The 19,093-nt window shown below is 41.2% G+C and overlaps 1 protein-coding gene across 1 annotated transcript in view; it reads left to right on the forward strand.

Moving 5' to 3' along the window:
- Positions 1 to 19,093, forward strand: part of IL1RAPL1 (interleukin 1 receptor accessory protein like 1) — a 1,400,814-nt gene that overhangs the window by 838,119 nt on the left and 543,602 nt on the right. The window contains exon 4 of the mRNA XM_051827650.3: positions 16,274 to 16,460. Within this exon, the coding sequence (XP_051683610.1) occupies positions 16,274 to 16,460 (187 nt within the window). The remainder of the gene's footprint in view (positions 1 to 16,273; positions 16,461 to 19,093) is intronic.

The raw sequence follows: 19,093 nt of genomic DNA on the forward strand, positions 1-19,093 counted from the left end.
TTAATGGTGAAGACATGTGTTAAGATGCCATATTCCCTGTTTTACTTAGAGTAGGGTTAACTTTACTATCATTAAGTAAACAAAGTAGATTTTTGTAAAAATTAAAAGTGAGAATGGAAGAGGGAGGAGGAAGAAAGGTTGGAGCGTGGGCAGGAGGGAGCATAGGGTGGGAAGTATCACTATGCCCCTAAAGCTGTACATATGAAATACACGAAACTTGTATGACTTAAATAACATTCAAAAACAGTAGAAAACAAACCAAAAAGGTGCCATGCTCCATTTCAGAGTGCCCGGGTTCATGACCTGCCTCCAGCTTCCTGCTTATGCACACCCTGGGATGCAGCAGGTATGGCTCAAGCCATCAGATTCCTGCCACCCACATGGGGGACCTGGATTGAGTTCCCAGGCCCAGCTAGTGCAGGAATTTTCTGAGTGAACCAGCAGAAGGGAATTTTCTCTGTCTGTCTCTCTGCCACTCAAATAAATATACTTATCATTTAATATTTTTATTATGCTAAAACACACATAACATGCAATTTGCAATTTTAACCAATTTTACACGTACAACTTAGTGACACTAATTATATTCACAGTGTCCATCACCACTGTCCTTTTCAGTATTTTCCCATCATCCCATGCAGAAACTCTACACTCATTAAACAGTCACTTCCCACTTCTTCATCCCTCCAGCCCTTAATATTCTGCTTTCTGTCTGTTAACTTGCCTATCTTAGGTACCTCATAAAAGTGGAATTACATTAATTACAATATTTCTCATTTTATGTCTATCGTGTTTCATGTAGCAAAAGATTGTCAAGGTTCTTCTATGTTGTACCATGTTTCAGAATTTCATTCCCTTTTAAGGCTGGGTAATATTCCACTATATGTATATAATATCTTTTATTTATTTTCTCATTTGTTGATGAACAGTTGGAGTAGTTTTTGCCTTTTGTCTAATGAGCTATGACTATTAGTGTGCAAGTATTTCGTTTGGGTATATACTTGGTAGTGGAATTGTTGGATATTCTGTGTTTAACCTTTCAAGGACGTGTCCAACTCTGCCCTGCGACTGCACCATTTTGCATTCCCACCAGCAATTCAGCTGGGTTTCAAATTCTGCACATCCTGCCCACACTTGTTTCCATGCCTCCAGTTTTGTTTTCTGCACAAGCCGTTTCAGTGGGCGTGAAGTACTGTATAAAGCTTTTTGCCCAATCTTCCCACCCTCCCCCAGTTTCCCCTCAGGGGAATATAAACTCCATAAAAACGAAGACTTTGCTTATTCATTCCTTTATTGGCATCAAGGCCAGGCATATAATCCTTGCTCAAGAAATGGATGGACTGAATAAATGAATTTTAAATGCTCAGTAGGTGATAGTTATATTCATTCTTTTAATAAATGATAGTTATATATTCCTTCTTATTACTTTGCCTGTCCTTGTCTCGGCTTGATGTTTTCCACATTTTAATTTTGTTTTTATGAAGCTGCATGCCTTTTTGATGAGAAATTTGAGGAGCAATGTGCTGAATTTACATAGAATGAAACTATCGCAAACCGTAACAGGAGAAAAAAAAAGTGAAAGGAGATGAAAGAGCCAAAAACTTGAAATTGGGAAGTGGTGGACAAAGCAAGCGATTCCTCATGTATCATCTTCAAATTAGAGCACCAAGCTGGTGCTGTAAACGTGTCACTTGAGGGATGTGGCTGGGAAGCGCTTCTGGCTTGCACATTCCCTCCAGTCCTTTCTTGGGTGAGGAATATTTTGCTTTCCCAGATACAGATAGGCTCTTCCATTCCCTTTGTGTCACATAAAACAGGCCACTTTGTAAACGTGCTGAGTTCAAAGAGGTCACTCTCTGTGCAACTGAGACTATGAGTTTTCTTAAATATTTTATCTTTCAAAGCACACCAGTCCTCAGAGTCGGGGGTTACACGCCTCTATTAATTTTCTGGAATAGTATCGTTGTTTGCCTTTACATAGGAATATATTATAAATGTCCTTTATGATTTTACGTCATATATATATATATATATACACACACACACACGCATTTTTCCTTTTGAAGTCAAGAAGAACAAAGCTATTTTCAGGAGATAAGGACTTGCAAAGTAAAACTGAGTAAAGCATGTGGCATTATGACATTTCAAAAGTATTTCAAGAAGTATTCATAGAAAAAGCTAATAATAAGGGTGTTTCCTGATCTTGTCTAAATTCGGTTTGTATATAGTACAGAAACAAAACTTATGTTTCAAAATTTAAATCTGAAAAATCGATTTGTGCATGAGACATAGTTCAACAAACATAGAAAGATCTTTGTCTTATTTAAAGAACAATATATTTTTTCTTTTACTCTGTTGTCGGTGTCCCTGGAAATTTAACCATAAAATAAAGGGATATAGTGCAGGGTTAGCCGAGAATCCGCATCCTGGGTTCTCTTCTCTACAACAGTTAAGGAAATGTCCGCTCTCATTTGCAAAATTTGACAGTCCCAGAACTATTATGCACATTTTAGAAAAAGCTGCTCGCGGGCTGCCATTGTGGTGCAGTGGTTGAAGCCACTGCTCGGGATGCTGACATCCCTTATCGGAGGGCTGGTTGGAGTTCCGGCTGCTCTTCTTCCAATCCAGCTTCCTGCTAATTCACTAGGGAAGGCAGTGGAAGCTGCCCCAAGTACTTTGGCTCCTTCTCCATTCTGTGGGAGACTTGGATAGAATTCCTGGCTCCTGGCTTCAGCCTGGCCCAGCCCTGGCTATTGTAGCCATTAAAGGGATGTGTGTGGGGTGGGATTTGAACTAGTAAATGGTAGATCTGTCTCTCTCTCTCTTCCCCTCCACTTCTCCCCCTCTCCTTCTCTCCCTCTGTGTTTCTCTGCCTTCCAAATAAATAAAAATTTTATAAAGGAAAAAAATTGCATGCATGAAGCTTGGAGAGCAAAAAGTGATTTACAGCTTACAATATGTAACTCAGAACGTTATCTTCCCTTTCCCTTCTATTTCACATTGATAAGGTAGGCTACTGTTAGAAAAAGGCCTGCTGTGGATATGGGGGAGGAGGAGGTCACCACATGATTGTCCATAGCTATGCAGTACCAGGGCATCTGTATGGCCTGACTTTAACTTTACGCCAGGCCCAGAAGACACAACTGTTTTGCAGCATCTGCTGTCCAGACATACGCACTGTTTCAAAGAAGCATGAAATGAAGGGGGTGGGGGTGGTGTGAAAGGAGCTGGTCTTGTGGCACAGCAGGTAAGCCACTGCTTGGAACTCCTGCATTTCATATCAGAGTGCCTGGGATTGAGGTCTGCTCTGCTTCCATTCCAGCTCCCTGCTGGTGTGCACTCTGGGAAAGCAACAAGAGATGACTCAAGTATTGAGATCTGTGGCACACACGGGAAAGAGCCGGATTGAGTTCTAGGTTCCTGACTTCAGCCTGGCCCAGCCCTAGCTTATAGTATGTGTGTTTGGGAAGTGAACCAGCAGATAGGAACATTTCTCTCTCTCTCTCTCTCTCCCTCACCCTCTCCCTCTCCCTCTCTCCTCTTTTTTTTTTTTTTAATTTGGCAGATAGAGTTAGACAGTGAGAGAGAGAGACAGAGAGAAAGGTCTTCCTTCCATTGGTTCACCCCCAAAATGGCCACTATGGCAGGCACTGCACCGATCCGAAGCCAGGAGCCAGGTGCTTCCTCCTGGTCTCCCATGCAGGTGCAGGGGCCCAAGCACTTGGGCCATCCTCCACTGCCTTCCCAGGCACAGCAGAGAGCTGGACTGGAAGAGGAGCAACTGGGACTAGAACCAGGTGCCCATATGGGATGCCGGCGCCACAGGCGGAAGATTAACCAAGTGAGCCATAGCGCCGGCCCTCTCTCCTCTTTCTAATACACACACTCTGTGTTTCAAAAATAAATAAAACTTTAAAAATGAAAGCAGATTTAGAAAACTTCTATTGTATGGTTTAGCAAAAAAAGAAATGGAGTAAGAACTATGTGGACATTGTCGCTCCCCCTCTTCATGGAGGAACGACACAGGACCCTGCGCTGTTCTTTTGTCTGCTCGGCCCTCCCCGGGTTTGCTGCTGGTTCTTCCCGGGTTGGCTACCGACCCTTCCACCTCCGTGGAAGGGCGGTTCCCCCTGCCACTTTCCCCACTTCCACGGGGGAGCGGCACACCGCCGGCCGGCTCTCTCGGGGGCTGCTCAGGTGTTCCTTCAGATGTTCCTGGTGCATGTTGTCTCTCTCCTCCTTTATAGTCCTCTTCCACCAATCCCAACTCTGCTACCCACACGCCGAGTACGCTGCTCTCCTCCAATCAGGAGCAGGTCCTGCTGTTTATTGGTTGAACTGGAGGCAGCTGTGTAGAAGCTGTTTCTCCCTTCTCAGCGCCATATTGTGGGAGAGCAGATGCATAGAATAAGTCTTAATTCCAGTAACTTAGTCTAGTCCGAGTTGCTCCCCACAGACATGAATAACAGTTCATTACTCTAGCATTTACTTATTGAGAGTAGTTACTGCGTGTCCAGCATTGTCCTAGGCATTCATAGAGATTTTAGGCCTATGAACTCTTTAGTCTCCAAAGGCTATCAGTGAACAAATCCCTGCAATGTACTACTATCCATGTTTCTGCAGAAACTGGAGTGTTCACAAGATCAGAAAGAGTTTAAGAGGTTAAGAAAGGAAAAGGCTTGTTCCAAGTTTCTCTGAAAGTTGAACAGAGAATAACATATGACCAACAACTCACATCCTAGGTGCATACCCCAAAGAATTGAAAGCAGTGGCTTGAACAAATGCTTACACATGACTATTCACAATAGCATTTTGCACAAATAAAATGTGGAAACAAACCCAAATGCTCATCATCTTATGACCTGCTAGGAGACATGTGGTATGTCCATACCACCACTAATATTCAACCAAAAGAAAGCAATGAAATAGTGAGGCCAAGTTCAACAAGGATGAGTCTTGAAAACTTTATGTTAAATAAATGAAGTCAGGCACAGAAGGGCACATTTGTATGATTACACTTATAGGAAATATACAAAGCAGATCCATGGAGACAAAAATCTGGTGATTTTTCAGGGACACTATTGAGTGGGGAGTAGAGAGTAATTACTGAAGGGTTTAAATTGCAATTGGAGTTGATAAAAAGTGTCTTAGAACTAGACATGATCTATGTACTAGATGCCACTTAATTGTATACTTTATTTTTTAAAAGATTTATTTATTTATTTGCAAGGCAGAGTTACAGAGAGGGGGAGAGAGAGAGAGAGAGAGAGGTCTTCCATCTGCTGGTTCACTCCCCCAAATGACCACAATGGCCAGAGCTGAGCCAATCCAAAGCCAGGAACCAAGAGCTTCTTACAGGTCTCGCATCTGGGTGCAGGGGCACAAGCACTTGGGCCATCTTCCACTGCTTTCCCAGGCCATTAACAGAGAGCTGGATCCGAAGGGGAGCAGTTGAGACTCGAACTGGTTACCCATGTGGATGCTGGTGCCGCAGGTGGAGGCTTGACCTACTATGCCACAGTGCTGGTCCCTAATTGTACACTTTAAAATGCTTAATTTGGGAGTCACTATTGTGGTGTAGTGGGTAAAGCTTCTGCCTGTGATACTAGTATCCCATATAGCACTGGTTTGAGACCTGGCTGCTCTGCTTCTAATCCAGCTCCCTGATTAAGGCCCGAGAAAACCAGCAGAGGATGGCCCAAGTGTTTGGGCTCCTGCCACTCTCATGAGACACCTGGCTGAAGCTCTGGGCTCCAGGCTTCAGCCTGGCTCAGCCCTGACCATTGTAGCCATCTGGTGAGTGAACCAGCACATGGAAGATATCTCTCTCTGTCTTTCCCTCCCTCTCTGTAACTGACTTTCAAATAAATAATTTTTTAAATAAATGCTTAATTTTGTGTTTTGTGAATTATACCTCAGTTTAAAAAAAAAGTACCTCTAAGAATTCAAGCAACATATAGTTTACCCCTTTATTTTGCATATTATACAAAGCATTCTGGGACTGGCATTTTGGCATGGTGTGTCACCCTGCATATGAGCGCTGATTCAAGTCCCAGCTGCTCCACTTCTGATCCAGCTCCCTGCTATGTCCCTGAGAAGCAGCAGAAGATGGGCCAAGTGCTTGGACCCCTGCCATCCATGTGGGAGACCTTGGTGGAGTTCCAGGCTCCTGGCTTCAGCCTGGCCCGCCTCTGACCATTGCAGCTATTTTGGGAGTGAACCAACAGATGGTAGATTCTCTCTCTCTCTCTGTGTGTGTGTATGTGTGTATGTGTGTGTGCCCCTCTTTCTCTGTAATTCCAGCTTTAAAATAAAATAAGCACTTTTTAAAAAAATTCATATTTATGGCTGATGGAACAAAAATAAACAGATAAAATGGATGAAGATTGAGGAGGTCAACCATTGTCTTCCCTGAAGAAATTATCTGTAATATCTGTATCTTTGAAGACACGTTGTAGGCTTCAGTTTCCTTCGACAACATGATTTTTTTTCATTCTCTCTCACTCTTAGAGTTTGTAAATGTGAAGTTTGAAAATACTCACACTCAAGAATAACTCAGACAAGGAAATAGTATGCTGGAGTTGTATACGTTGGGTCTTCCCCAACTCTAATATTCTAGGAATATTAGGCTGGGAAATTAAAATGGGAAAGTCGTATTTATTATTTTCCACCAAAAGAGCATGGTGACCAGTTTGAATTTACAGTTGGAGGACTGGAGATGGAGTTCAATTCACTGATTAAATTTTTCAGAAATAATTTCAAATGAGAAGGAAATAAAGTGACTTCTTAGGTCTTAGCATCTGCTTTATGGCCTCATTCTAATCTTTTCACTAAGGGCTGATTTCAACCACAGTTGAATCAATAGGTTCTCCGGAGCTCTTCTGAAAAGAAAAACTAATCCAAACAAATCTCACATGTAGTGTCAGTAGCTACAAGCAGAGTGTGTTTAAGAAAGATAAGATAAGAGAGTGGGCCATGTGTATAGCTTCAGGTGTCACCAGACAGACAGATAGAACAATAAAAAAAGAAAAAAATTGAAAACTTTAAGATTAGAAATAAACTGTCAAGGTATGTTTAAAGTTTAACAAACTCTAAGATGCTCCTTTTACAATCAATCTAACCTTAACATTTTTCATTACCAATACTAATCATTAGACACTATGGTCAAAGTTACGGTTAATGAACCACATTCCAGAAAGTCCATTAATTCTGAGATCCATAGTAACCAGACTTTGAAGTCTGCTACTCCTCATCAGTAATATTATGTGCTTTTATCTTTACAAAAAGAAAAGACTTTAACTTGAAAAATGCCCAATGAATGATAAAGTAGACCATCAAAAACAAGCATATAACAACTTAATCCTTTGCAAGTTTTTGATTAAAGGCATGTAGGCATCTGGCAGAAAAGTTGAGTTGCCCGTTGACAAGTCCAAGTTCCATATTAGGATGCCTTGTTCAAGTCTTGGCTACTCCACTTCTGATCCAGCTTCCTACAAATGAGCACCTTGAAAATGAGCAGGTGATAGATCAAGTAGTAGAGTCCCTGCCATTCACATGTGAGAACCAGATGGAGTTCCAGGATCCTAGTTGCAGCTTGGCCCAGTCTTGGCAGGTGTGGGCATTTGGTGAGTCAACCAGTAGATGGAAGATCTCTCTTCATCTGTCTCTCTGCTTTTCAGGAAAAAGAAAAAAATAATACATTGATTAAATCCCTGACTTTCTTAGACAACACTTCATGAAGTGGGAAACAATTGCCAAACATTATGGAAATGCTATTATTTCCCTTAAGGACCCGAGAATTAACATAATATTTAGGTCAAGCTTTTAGTGATGCTGCTAGAAGCTGTATTTAACAATTATGTTCCTGGTAATCCTGTTAGACAAAGGAGAGACACTGAACACTACACATTATCATGTATAGAGGGTGCAATTATGGAATAATTGAAACTATGCTATACTAAGATATCATGTAACATGGTTTTTAATGTTCTTTATCAGCTGTCAGATACCAAATTTCCATTCCCACACACATTTTTCTTTCTCACCTCCTGCTCCCAGTACCCAAATTTTTCCATCTTGATCTTTACCAGTGAAATGTTGTCATCCCTTTAAAAATGATTTTTAAGTTATGTGTATACCAATTCAGAATTGTCTTCTATTTCAAAGTAGCATACCGTTAAGAAACCTGTGCAGGAATTCAGTGTGTGCTATGATGACTTCCTGATTCTGTACTTAAAAGTAACTTTTATTTTTATGTCATATATTGGTTTCTTTATTACATCCCACAATATTTATTAGTTCCCAATATTTGTACTGAATTTAAGGTTAGATTTTTCTTCTCCTTTATAATATAGGACTCAAAGCCATTACTTTAAGAAAATCATTTCTAAATATATACAAGAATATATATTAGTACAAAGAACTGATAAAACCATGATTGACTCATTAAGTCTTTTTGTTTGTCTCTCTTAGCCCTTATTGATTTCAGAGTTTTTTTTTAAGGGTCTTAGTTTTCAAACAAATCCAAGTTAGATCATATTCTGCCTGTATTTAGAAAATGTCTAATTTGGAATGTAAATAGGGGTGGGCAACTGTCGCTCCCCCTCTTCGTGGAGGAACGACACAGGACCCTGCGCTGTTCTTTCGTCTGCTCGGCCCTCCCCGGGTTTGCTGCTGGTTCTTCCCGGGTTGGCTACTATCCCTTCCACCTCCGTGGAAGGGCAGTTCCCCCTGGCCACATTCCCCACTTCCGCAGGGGAACGGCACACCGCCGGCCGGCTCGTCTCGGGGGGCTGCACAGGTGTTCCTTCAGCTAGATGTTCCCCATAGATGTTCCTCATGCATGCCGTCTCTCTCCTCCTTTATAGTCCTCCTCCGCCAATCCTAACTCGGCTGCCCACACGCCGAGCACGCTGCTCTCCTCCAATCAGGAGCAAGTCCTACAGTTTATTAGTTGAACTGGAGGCAGCTGTGCGGAAGCTGTTTACTTCTCTCCCATCGCCATATTGTGGGAGAGCAGATGCATAGAATAAGTCTTAATTCCAGTAACTCAGTCCAGTCCGGGCTGCTCCCCACAGGAGAGCAGATGCATAGAATAAGTCTTAATTCCAGTAACTTAGTCCAGTCCGGGCTGCTCCCCACAGATCCCCCTTTCTTTTTATTTTTTGCGTTGATACGCGCCTGTCTTCGGTGTCCCGCGGCACACACTCTGCTCTACTTGCTAGAGTTGCCACAGGCTCTTACAAGTCCTATCAATCAGGCAAACCGAATCCAAGCCTTCTCATTGCCTATTGTGGGGGAGACTTATTAGTGTTGGTTCGTGCCTATCTTCGGTGACCTGCAGCTCATACTCTGGTCGAGCTGCTTGCTGGCGCTTACCGCCTTAAATCAGGCAGACCGAATCCAAGCCTAATATTGTTGTATTGTGGGGAAGCCTTACTGATGTTAATTCGTGCCTGTCTTCGGTGACCTGCGGCGCATAAGCTGCTAGCTGCCCGCAGGTGCTCATCGCCTCACTTGATTAGGCAGACCGAATCCAAGCTCTCACATTGCAGTGTTGTAGGGAGGCCTTTTTATTTCTCTATTTCTCTATCTCCGGGCATTCCTATTTCTCCCATTTTACTTCTATCTTCCAGCATTCCTATTTTTCTCACTTTACTTCTAAACTTCTGTTTCTCTTATCCCCGCGGCTTTCCGGCACCTCGCCCTGCCGGCAGCTTCACGGCTCCGCGCAGCTTCCCGGCGCCTCGCCCCGCCGGCGGGTTCCCGGCTCTGCGCGCACGCTCCGCGGTCTCCACGCACTTCGCGCCCGCACCACGGCCTCGCGCCAACGCCCCGTGCTCTCTCTGCACGCGGCGGCTTCCGCGAATGTTTCCGCCACCACCGGCATTCAATCCAAGTTCCCCGGACTAACCTGGCGAATCCTGGCGGCCCACATCTCTGCCTCTGGTTCCAGATCTTCGCCTCTTGCTCCCCAGGGTGACTTGAAGAATTCCAAGATGGCTTGGCCTGCACTCGCGGCTTCATCCTCCCTAACATTTTTCTCTACCCGGTGTGTTTCCCTAAGTTTTCTTCCAACAATATTCCTCCCTCATTTCTCCTGGCCTCTCCCCACAGTCCGTATCCAAGTCTAAGTTTCTTATAGGTTTCACTTTCACTTTCAACCTGCAGTCCGTATCTGAGTCTGTTTCTTCTTGCTTTCACTTTAAATCCTAACTTCTTTCCCACAGTCCATATCCGAGTCCAAGCCTCCTCCAGGTTTCACTTTCGCTTTCAATCTCCTAGCTTCCCCGCCATAGTCCGCATCCGAGTCTATGAAAGCTTTCACTTTCGCTTTCAATCCTAACTTCTTTCCCACAGTCCATATCCGAGTCTATGCCTAGGCTTTCAATAGCTTCTTCCGGCACCTAGGCTCTTTGCTAGTCTCTCTCTCCGGTATTTTCCCATTTCTTCCCGTTTCTTCCCTCCCGGGTTTCCTATCCGAGTCACGGCACCATTATGTCGCTCCCCCTCTTCGTGGAGGAACGACACTAAACGCTGCCTAGGCTTCATATCCGAGTCACGGCACCATTATGTCGCTCCCCCTCTTCGTGGAGGAGCAACACAGGACCCTGCGCTGTTCTTTCGTCTGCTCGGCCCTCCCCGGGTTTGCTGCTGGTTCTTCCCGGGTTGGCTACTATCCCTTCCACCTCCGTGGAAGGGCAGTTCCCCCTGGCCACATTCCCCACTTCCGCAGGGGAACGGCACACCGCCGGCCGGCTCGTCTCGGGGGGCTGCACAGGTGTTTCTTCAGCTAGATGTTCCCCATAGATGTTCCTCATGCATGCCGTCTCTCTCCTCCTTTATAGTCCTCCTCCGCCAATCCTAACTCGGCTGCCCACACGCCGAGCACGCTGCTCTCCTCCAATCAGGAGCAAGTCCTACAGTTTATTAGTTGAACTGGAGGCAGCTGTGCGGAAGCTGTTTACTTCTCTCCCATCGCCATATTGTGGGAGAGCAGATGCATAGAATAAGTCTTAATTCCAGTAACTCAGTCCAGTCCGGGCTGCTCCCCACAGGCAACATTCTTTTGACATTTATATATATATATATATATATATATATATATATATATATATATAATTGATATATATGTATATGCTAAGTCAGCACAACTTCTCTCTAGTAGCATATGGAAAAGACCAATGACATGGAAGTTAGGAGATGTGAAGTCTAATACCATCTGTGCCACTAATCAGATAATACAGTTTGGACAAGTCATTGACTTCTTTAGGCATTGAGTCGCTCTGCTATAACATCAGGATATGAAAAGAAGTAACCACATGTGAGTTGTTTGTAAAAAACATTGTGTACACCTGGTATGTAGTACAGGGTCACCCAGGATGAAGGAAACCAGATATCTTCTAAATTCATACTAATAATCTTTATTCACTAGGAAGATAATTGGATGTTGATTCTTAGTTATTAAAAAAAAAAAGCTTTCTGTTTTCTCTGCATACACATATGTCCTGTCTCTCTCACCATTTAATAACCATTGAAACCAGGTTTTTGCTTGGACTACAGCTCATCTGTTAATAAAAGCTGGGTAAATATGTACACATGCTTTTACCGTAAGTCCTGTAGGAGCATTCTCCTTACCCCATTTACCCCGCTCGGGATTAGTTCCCTGGAGGGAGGCAGCCGTAACAGTGATGCCACAAGTTTGATGACGGCTGAAGGCACTCTTTGCCTTGAGTGTGTAAGTTCCCCTTGGGAGTCCTGTGTTTATTAATGTGTCACCAGTTCCTTACTTCCTGTTAGCTTGTCTCAGTAAACAGGACTGCAGCATTCATTGGATGCCACTTTATTTTTAGTTTTTTAAATCACCTCCTGATAAATAGCAACAGTAAACAAGTATTAAAACATTGAAACTAATTTGAAAATAGTGCTATCCTGGGGAGTCTGGGATTCCAGACATTACCAGACAGTTGTAAATCAGCAGACACCTCAGAGTTGGAGAATCAAAGCAGGAAAATAAGAATACCTAAGTTTGCTCACCTGGAGCCATTTTTTTCTGTAGAGCAAGGGTCAGTCGCTTTTACAGAAGACAAAGAGGCAATGCCTATAGTGGGGAGTCCACATTTTTCTTCAGCTTTCATCATTCTTGTACAGCCCACTGACATATCCCAAATGAAAAGTATTAAGACTTATCTGGATTGTTGTGCTTTGCAGTAATTGCACACTCGAGAACTGAAGACATCATAATGGTGATGGTTTTTAAATGCAGCTGCTGAATGAACACTCGATGGCTATACTGCAGAAATGGAAATACAAAGGAAGTGAGGATAGATGACATACTACCTATAATAAGATCTAACACTTACTGAGTGCTCACTCTAAGACGGGGATTGTTCTGAGTTATTTACATGCTTTCACATGTTTATTTCCCATGATACTCTATGGGATCATCCATATTATTTTTACTTATACAAGAGAAGAAATGGAAGCCTAAAAAAATTAATATTCCTTAGTTCTCAAAAATAATAAAGGATTGAGCTGGAATCAGAACCCCTGCAGCTGGGCTTTGGAGTTCTTGCTCTCAACTTGACCCTGGCCTGTATATATGTATGCATGTATGTGTGTGTGTATGTATATGTATGTGTATATAATATAAGGTATTTGATGCAAGGAGGTGTGATAAAACAGACAAAGGAATAGTTTGAGAAGGAAAACTTAAGAAGCTTAGATCGAAAACATTTATGTGGAAAGTTCAAATTAGAATGCACTAATTTACTTCTTAGAAAAAGATCTCTGTTCTTTAAAAACTATAGTGTATTCTACAAATATGTATCATTCTAAAGCCTAACTATTTTAAAGACACATTTAAATGCGTCTTACATTAGTTAATAGCTTAATTTAAGTATTTTTTTCTGAACAATTTATGTTACAATGAGCCTGGAAAGAGCATGCTTCAATCTGTAATAGAGTAAAATTAATAAATAATGCATGAGCAATATCGCTGGAAAACCCCCAAATGAATCCTTTTCACTTCAGTGTGAAGCTTAAGCTAGTTTAACAGACTCTTCTTTCAAAGCTGTTTCTTTTTTGGTATTTTCCAATCTTTCAAGATTGACTCTCCTATATTCTACTGAGAAAAATTCTTAATCATCTTGGATGCCTCTTTTCTTTTGCTTCCTCATTGTCACACTGACTCAATGTTAAATCAGTGTCTAAAATATTAAATCTTTTTTTTTTAAGATTTATTTTGTTTATTTGAAAGGCAGTACAGAGAGAAAGACAGAGATCTTCCATCTGCTGGTTTGCTCCCCAAATGACTGCAACAGTCAGGGCTGGACCAGACTAGTCCAGGAGCCATGAGCTTCTCAGGTCACTCATGTTGGTGTATAGGCCCAAGGGCTTGGGCCATCTTCTGCTGCTTTCCCAGGCACATCAGCAAGGAACTGAATGTGAAGTGGCACATCTGGGACTCGAACCAGCGCTTATATGGGATGCTGGTGTAATAGGCGGCAGCTTTAACCAGTACACCACAATGCCAGCCCCAAATATTAAATATTGATTCAATATTGATTCAGAGTCTTAAACATGTTTTAAACATGATCATTTACATACTATTGTACATTGTCTTCATTGGGGTTTCCAGGTTTTCCTGATGAAGTTGTTTTCTATTTTATCTCCCTACATTTAGTCTTCTTTCTAATCTGATCCATTTTCTCATTACAATAAGAAAACCTTTCTAAATCCAAATTTTACCATTCACCAACAGAAAGTCCAAACTTTGAAGTGATTTATATGACTTTGAATCTGTCCCCTGTGTCAGGTTCTTTATAATTATCTTATATATCAGCTACTTCACAGTGCTTACAATTCCTTAAACATACCAAGATTGTTTTCTGTACCTTTCCACATTTGGGTATAATGTTGCCTGAAATAACCCTTCTCAAAATTGCCTAATGGATATACATCCTTGAAGAGAATCCAATATCACCGCCTGTGAAGCCTTGTTTTTCTCTTAGAGGCTCCTATGGTAATTCCTGTCTCTGTGTACTACCATATCACATTGAATTTCTTTTATATCTCTGCTCCTGGATTGTGAGTGTTCTTATCAACTACGAAAATTCCTGAACACATATTCTTAGGACTTATTTGTCAGACTTCTGATTGACTTTGTTTAATGGTTAATGGTATCACCTGTACATACATGCTAGATTTCTTTTTAAATTGGTTTAGTTTTTTTATTTGAAAGTCAGAGTTACACAGAGGGAGGAGAGGCAGAGAGAGAGAGAGAGAGAGAGAGAGAGAGAGATAGGGAGAGAGGTCTTCCATCCGATGGTTCACTCCCCAGTTGGCCTCCACAGCCGGAGCTGTGCCGATCAGGAGCCAGAAGAGTCTTCCGGGTCTCCCACACGGGTGCAGGGGCCCAAGGACTTGGGCCATCTTCCACTGCTTTCCCAGGCCATAACAGAGAGCTAGATTGGAAGTGGAGCAGCCGGATCTCGACCCGGCACCCACTTGGGATGCCAGCGTTTCAGGCCAGGAAGTTAATCCGCTGTGCCACAGCACCGGCCCCACATGCTAAAGATTTTAATCTACTTGTAGTCTAGGCATCATAAGAAGCTAAAGATGTCTACATTCAATAAAGAACCTTCCAAAAATTCTTTGTTACACAGTATAAAACTGAATAACTAAACTCATTTTCTAGCCATTCTCATTGTGTCATATTAGCACTACATAAAAGCAAAAATTTTAAAAGAGAGCTGTTTTAAGGTCAAGGTATCTGGGGCTGGCACTGTGGTGTAGTGGGCTGAGCCTCTGCCTGCAGCACCAACATCACATATGGGCACCTGCTTGAGTCCCGGCTGCTCCACTTCCAGTCCAGCTCTCTGCTGTGGCCTGGGAAAGCAGTAGAAGATGGCCCAAGTGCTTGGACCCCTGCACCCATGTGGAGACCCGGAAGAAGCTCCTGCCTCCTAGCTTCAGATAGGCTCAGCTCCAGCCTTTGAGGCCATTTGGGGAGTGAACCAGCAAATGGAAGACCTTTCTCCATGTCTCTGCTTCTCTATTTCTGTAACTCTACCTCTCAAATAAATTTTTTAAAAAAGGTCAAAGCATCTTAGCTGAATAAGGAGGAGAATTTGAGGGCTGTTGTCTATGTGCACAGATGCAGAGCTAAGAAGAATCAACTTTACTGAGGACTTATCACAGGCTACACAAATTTCTATTCAGTATCCTTTTTAATATTCAGATAAGTACCATCCCTCCATTCCACTTCAGACTTGGAGGGGTTAAATAATTGTCCAAGGCTGCAAAGATGAGACTCAAATATAGGAGAGTGATGGTCAAGTACATGAAGAAGAAATTGAGCACTTGCTAAATGAGAGGTTCTCTACCAAACTTTGAATCCCATGTTTTATTGTTCTCTTTATTCTCACTGCCTAGCACCATTCCTTGTACACTATTGGGGCTTATTGAATACTCAAGAGACTTTGAAAACAACAAGAAGGAGAGCAGTCTACATGAAAACTTCTCTTGGTCTTGACTCTTTCAAAAGATCTCAAAACATGATTTCTATTCTCACTTATTCCAAGGTGTAAGCAAGGGGAAAAAAATAAGATGCTGATTTAATGAGCTGATTCTACAAAGTCTTTCACACAGCAGTTGTCCTTCTGTTACATAGTAGAATGTTTGTTCTTATAACTGGGCTCCAGGTCCCAATCCAAATAGAAAAGGGTCAATACGGATAGTGATTCTGCAATACTTTTATCCAAGACAGCTTTCTGTCCAAACTCATTGAAAGCTTGTCATTTTCCCATCGCAACCACACCTGTAAGAGTTGAGCAGCATTCTCCCTATCCTTCCATTATGCTTAATAGGTCAGTTATACTTTGCGACTTCTCTGTTGTCTGCCAATTTTAATATAGACACAGGCACGACTTCCTTTCTAGGCTAAATCTTCCTTTATTCCATTTATTTTTCTAGATAGAAAAATCTCTATTGAACATCTTCCAAACTGAACCTGGATATAAAACAAAACATTGTTGTTTTCCTGGCTATTGAAATATATACAACGGGCTTCACAGCACTAAGCATTGTTTAGTTGAGTGATAAGACAGAACCCTGTGGACCTAAGCCAGGATACCATAAATTGAATTAAACAATGAGTCAGTCTCTCTCTCTCTCTCTCTCTCTCTCTCGCTTATGAATTAAATGCACTGCCTTGGCGGCACTTGCTTTTTTGTTCACACCAGGTCACCATATTTATTCTGCTCTGTTTCAGAAACTCCACTTACTGTATGAAAGTATCCATCTCACTGACAGTGGGCGAAAATGACACTGGACTCTGCTACAATTCCAAGATGAAGTACTTTGAAAAAGCTGAGCTTAGCAAGAGCAAGGAGATTTCATGCCGTGATATAGAAGATTTTTTACTGCCAACCAGAGAACCTGAAATCCTTTGGTATAAGGTATGGACTATGAATGATTTTATTGCCTATAAATAGATTAATGTGTATCTTATTCTGGGAAGATTGGATAAAAATTTAACTGTGTGACATAGTTCGTCTTTCTCTTTCTAGAATACTACAGCAAGTTATACTAGTTGATATAAATATTTCAGACTATGATTTGATAAATTCTGGTCAATATTTTTATCATAACCCATTGTAACAGGCTGCTGTGTTGAAGTTTATATGGATAATTCTTTCAAGTTTATTATTGTCTGGGTTGATAATTCCAGGAACTAAAATATTTTGACCATTCATTTCAAGGCTTTTCATATTAGCATTCAACATATCCCCAAATAAGGGGACAAAATGGGTTGAATTTACTGTGTGATAAAATGGTACACTCATTTTTAATGGATTTTTTCTAATGGCTGTAATTTTGCCCATATGTAAGCATACATATTTTAAAGAACATCCGAGAAAGGAATTTTTGTAATATTAAGAATAGTGTTACTATAACTTTCTTCAAAATCCAAAAGAAACTTTAAACTTAAAAAGGGAATAATCAAACCACTGTACTTCCCATAATATCAGCAACATTCACTGAAGTTCAATATTTGAATGTATATTTTTTTTAAAGAGTTATAGTGAGCAAGAAGGAGAAACCACTGGGGTTGGGCCAGGCTCCTTCTTCTGGGTCTCCTACATGGGTCCAGGGGCCCAAGCACTTGGGCCATCTCTTCCACTGCTTTCCCAGGCACATTAGCAGGGAGCTGGATCAGAAGTGGAGCAGCCAGGACACAAAACTGATGCCCATATGGGATGCCAGTCCGTGTCACAGTGCCAGCCCCTTGAATGTACTTTTAAGCTTATTTACCTCATAAAAACACTTTTTATTATTGAATGTACTGAAAATGAAGTATAAATACTATAAAATATCCATCCCTTAAGGATTCTTGGTATAAAATTGGCTGTGTCTCACTTGTAGGAGGTAAGGCTTTAGGAATCTCTGCCTCTTAATTGGCTGTGTCTCACTTGTAGGAGGTAAGGCTTTAGGAATCTCTGCCTCTTAGCATCTAGAGCCACAAATGTCAGTATATAAAATACTTATACTGGATTGATTGCTCAAGAATTAAAAAACTATTAGAAATGAAACAAGAAGCAAACTTTCAAGAACTTTAGTAGGATTTTACTGCACATCAGCAATGCTCTTCTCTGAGTAAGACTTAATTTTAATTCTTGGTAGCAAGCAACAGATGATTCATACCATCTTGGGAACCGTTAAAAGGTTTTTCTACTTGTCCCTTGGTTTTCTATCCCAGATAAGGTTAAGCAGCACTCAAATTTTAGCTCCACTAGTTTCTGTTCCTGTGGGGATGAGTTTCAGTTTTCTGTTTAAAAAATTGACTATTTTTCTCGTCTGGTACTCTCTTTGATTTGCCTTCCTTTCATAGGTAGATTCTAAATAAGTCCTGATGCTTGCTTCAAGAGAAAGTGGTATTAGGGTAGTTTGATCCAATGTCTCTAAAAACAAATATTTTCTAGTACTAATATGTGTATATTCAGCTTTTTGATAGGCAATTTCTTTGTTATAAAATAATAAGTTGATTTTTAAGAGTTGTGTGTGTTTTCTCCCATTTTGCAAAGAGAATCTCAAAAATTTTCTAAAAGATGGGAGACAAAATTCACTGAAACATACTGAATTTCAGGAAGTGGCTGCTCTCACATGATCATTTCGTCATGTTTCTGTCATCACAATCATTATGACCTTAAGACTATCACTAGTAGAATGGTGGGCAGAAAAGCAGTATATACTAGAATTTAAGTTTTCAAGTCCTGGCTGCAGTACTTCCAATCCAGCTCCTGGCTAATGCACCTGGGAAAGCAGTGGAAGATGCCCAAGTACTTGGGCCCCTGTAGCGACATCAGAGACTCAGAAGCAGCTCTGGCTCCTGGCTTCAGCCTGGCCCAGACCCAGCCATTGCAGCCACTTGGGGAATGAACCAACAGATGAAAATATTTATCTCTGTTTTTCCCTATCTCTCTGTAACTCTGCCTTCCAAATAAATAAATAAATAAATCTTTATCTATATAAATATATATATTTATATATAATTCAAATTCTTTCCTTGGTTTAACATTAGTCTCTATAGTCTAAATAGTTGAGATTTAAAGGCTACTACTAAAGTATAATATTATAAAAATAATTATTCTGGCTAAGTATAGGTTCCATACATTCAGTGTACAATTTGTATAGTACTGATGAACAACTAATATTGTTACATAAAATTTATCTTTGCATCTGATATAACTGGTTAATTGCCTTCCAATTATACTGAAATAAGGGACTGAAAAAATTTGATTTGGCAATAAAACTTTTTTAGAAATAATATTACCTCTGAAAAGTGTCAAGGATTTAAAGCTATTTTATTCTCATTCCCTTGATTTCAAATCTGGCTGGAGTAATTGGACTTCTGTTTGGCAAAAACAGAAGTCTCTCGAGCCAACGTCATTATAATCCAAAGCTTAATTCAGAGACTATAATTTGGTAAGTCTATCAACAATGACAAACATTTAGGGGACTGGAAGGACCTTCCATATAAATGTTGACTGTTTTTCACATGGATCATAGAATATGCATACTATGAATAGAT

This window comes from Oryctolagus cuniculus, chromosome X (assembly GCF_051225735.1).
Source record: "Oryctolagus cuniculus isolate XC-2025 breed Fujian yellow rabbit chromosome X, ASM5122573v1, whole genome shotgun sequence".
Classification (NCBI taxonomy): domain Eukaryota; kingdom Metazoa; phylum Chordata; class Mammalia; order Lagomorpha; family Leporidae; genus Oryctolagus; species Oryctolagus cuniculus.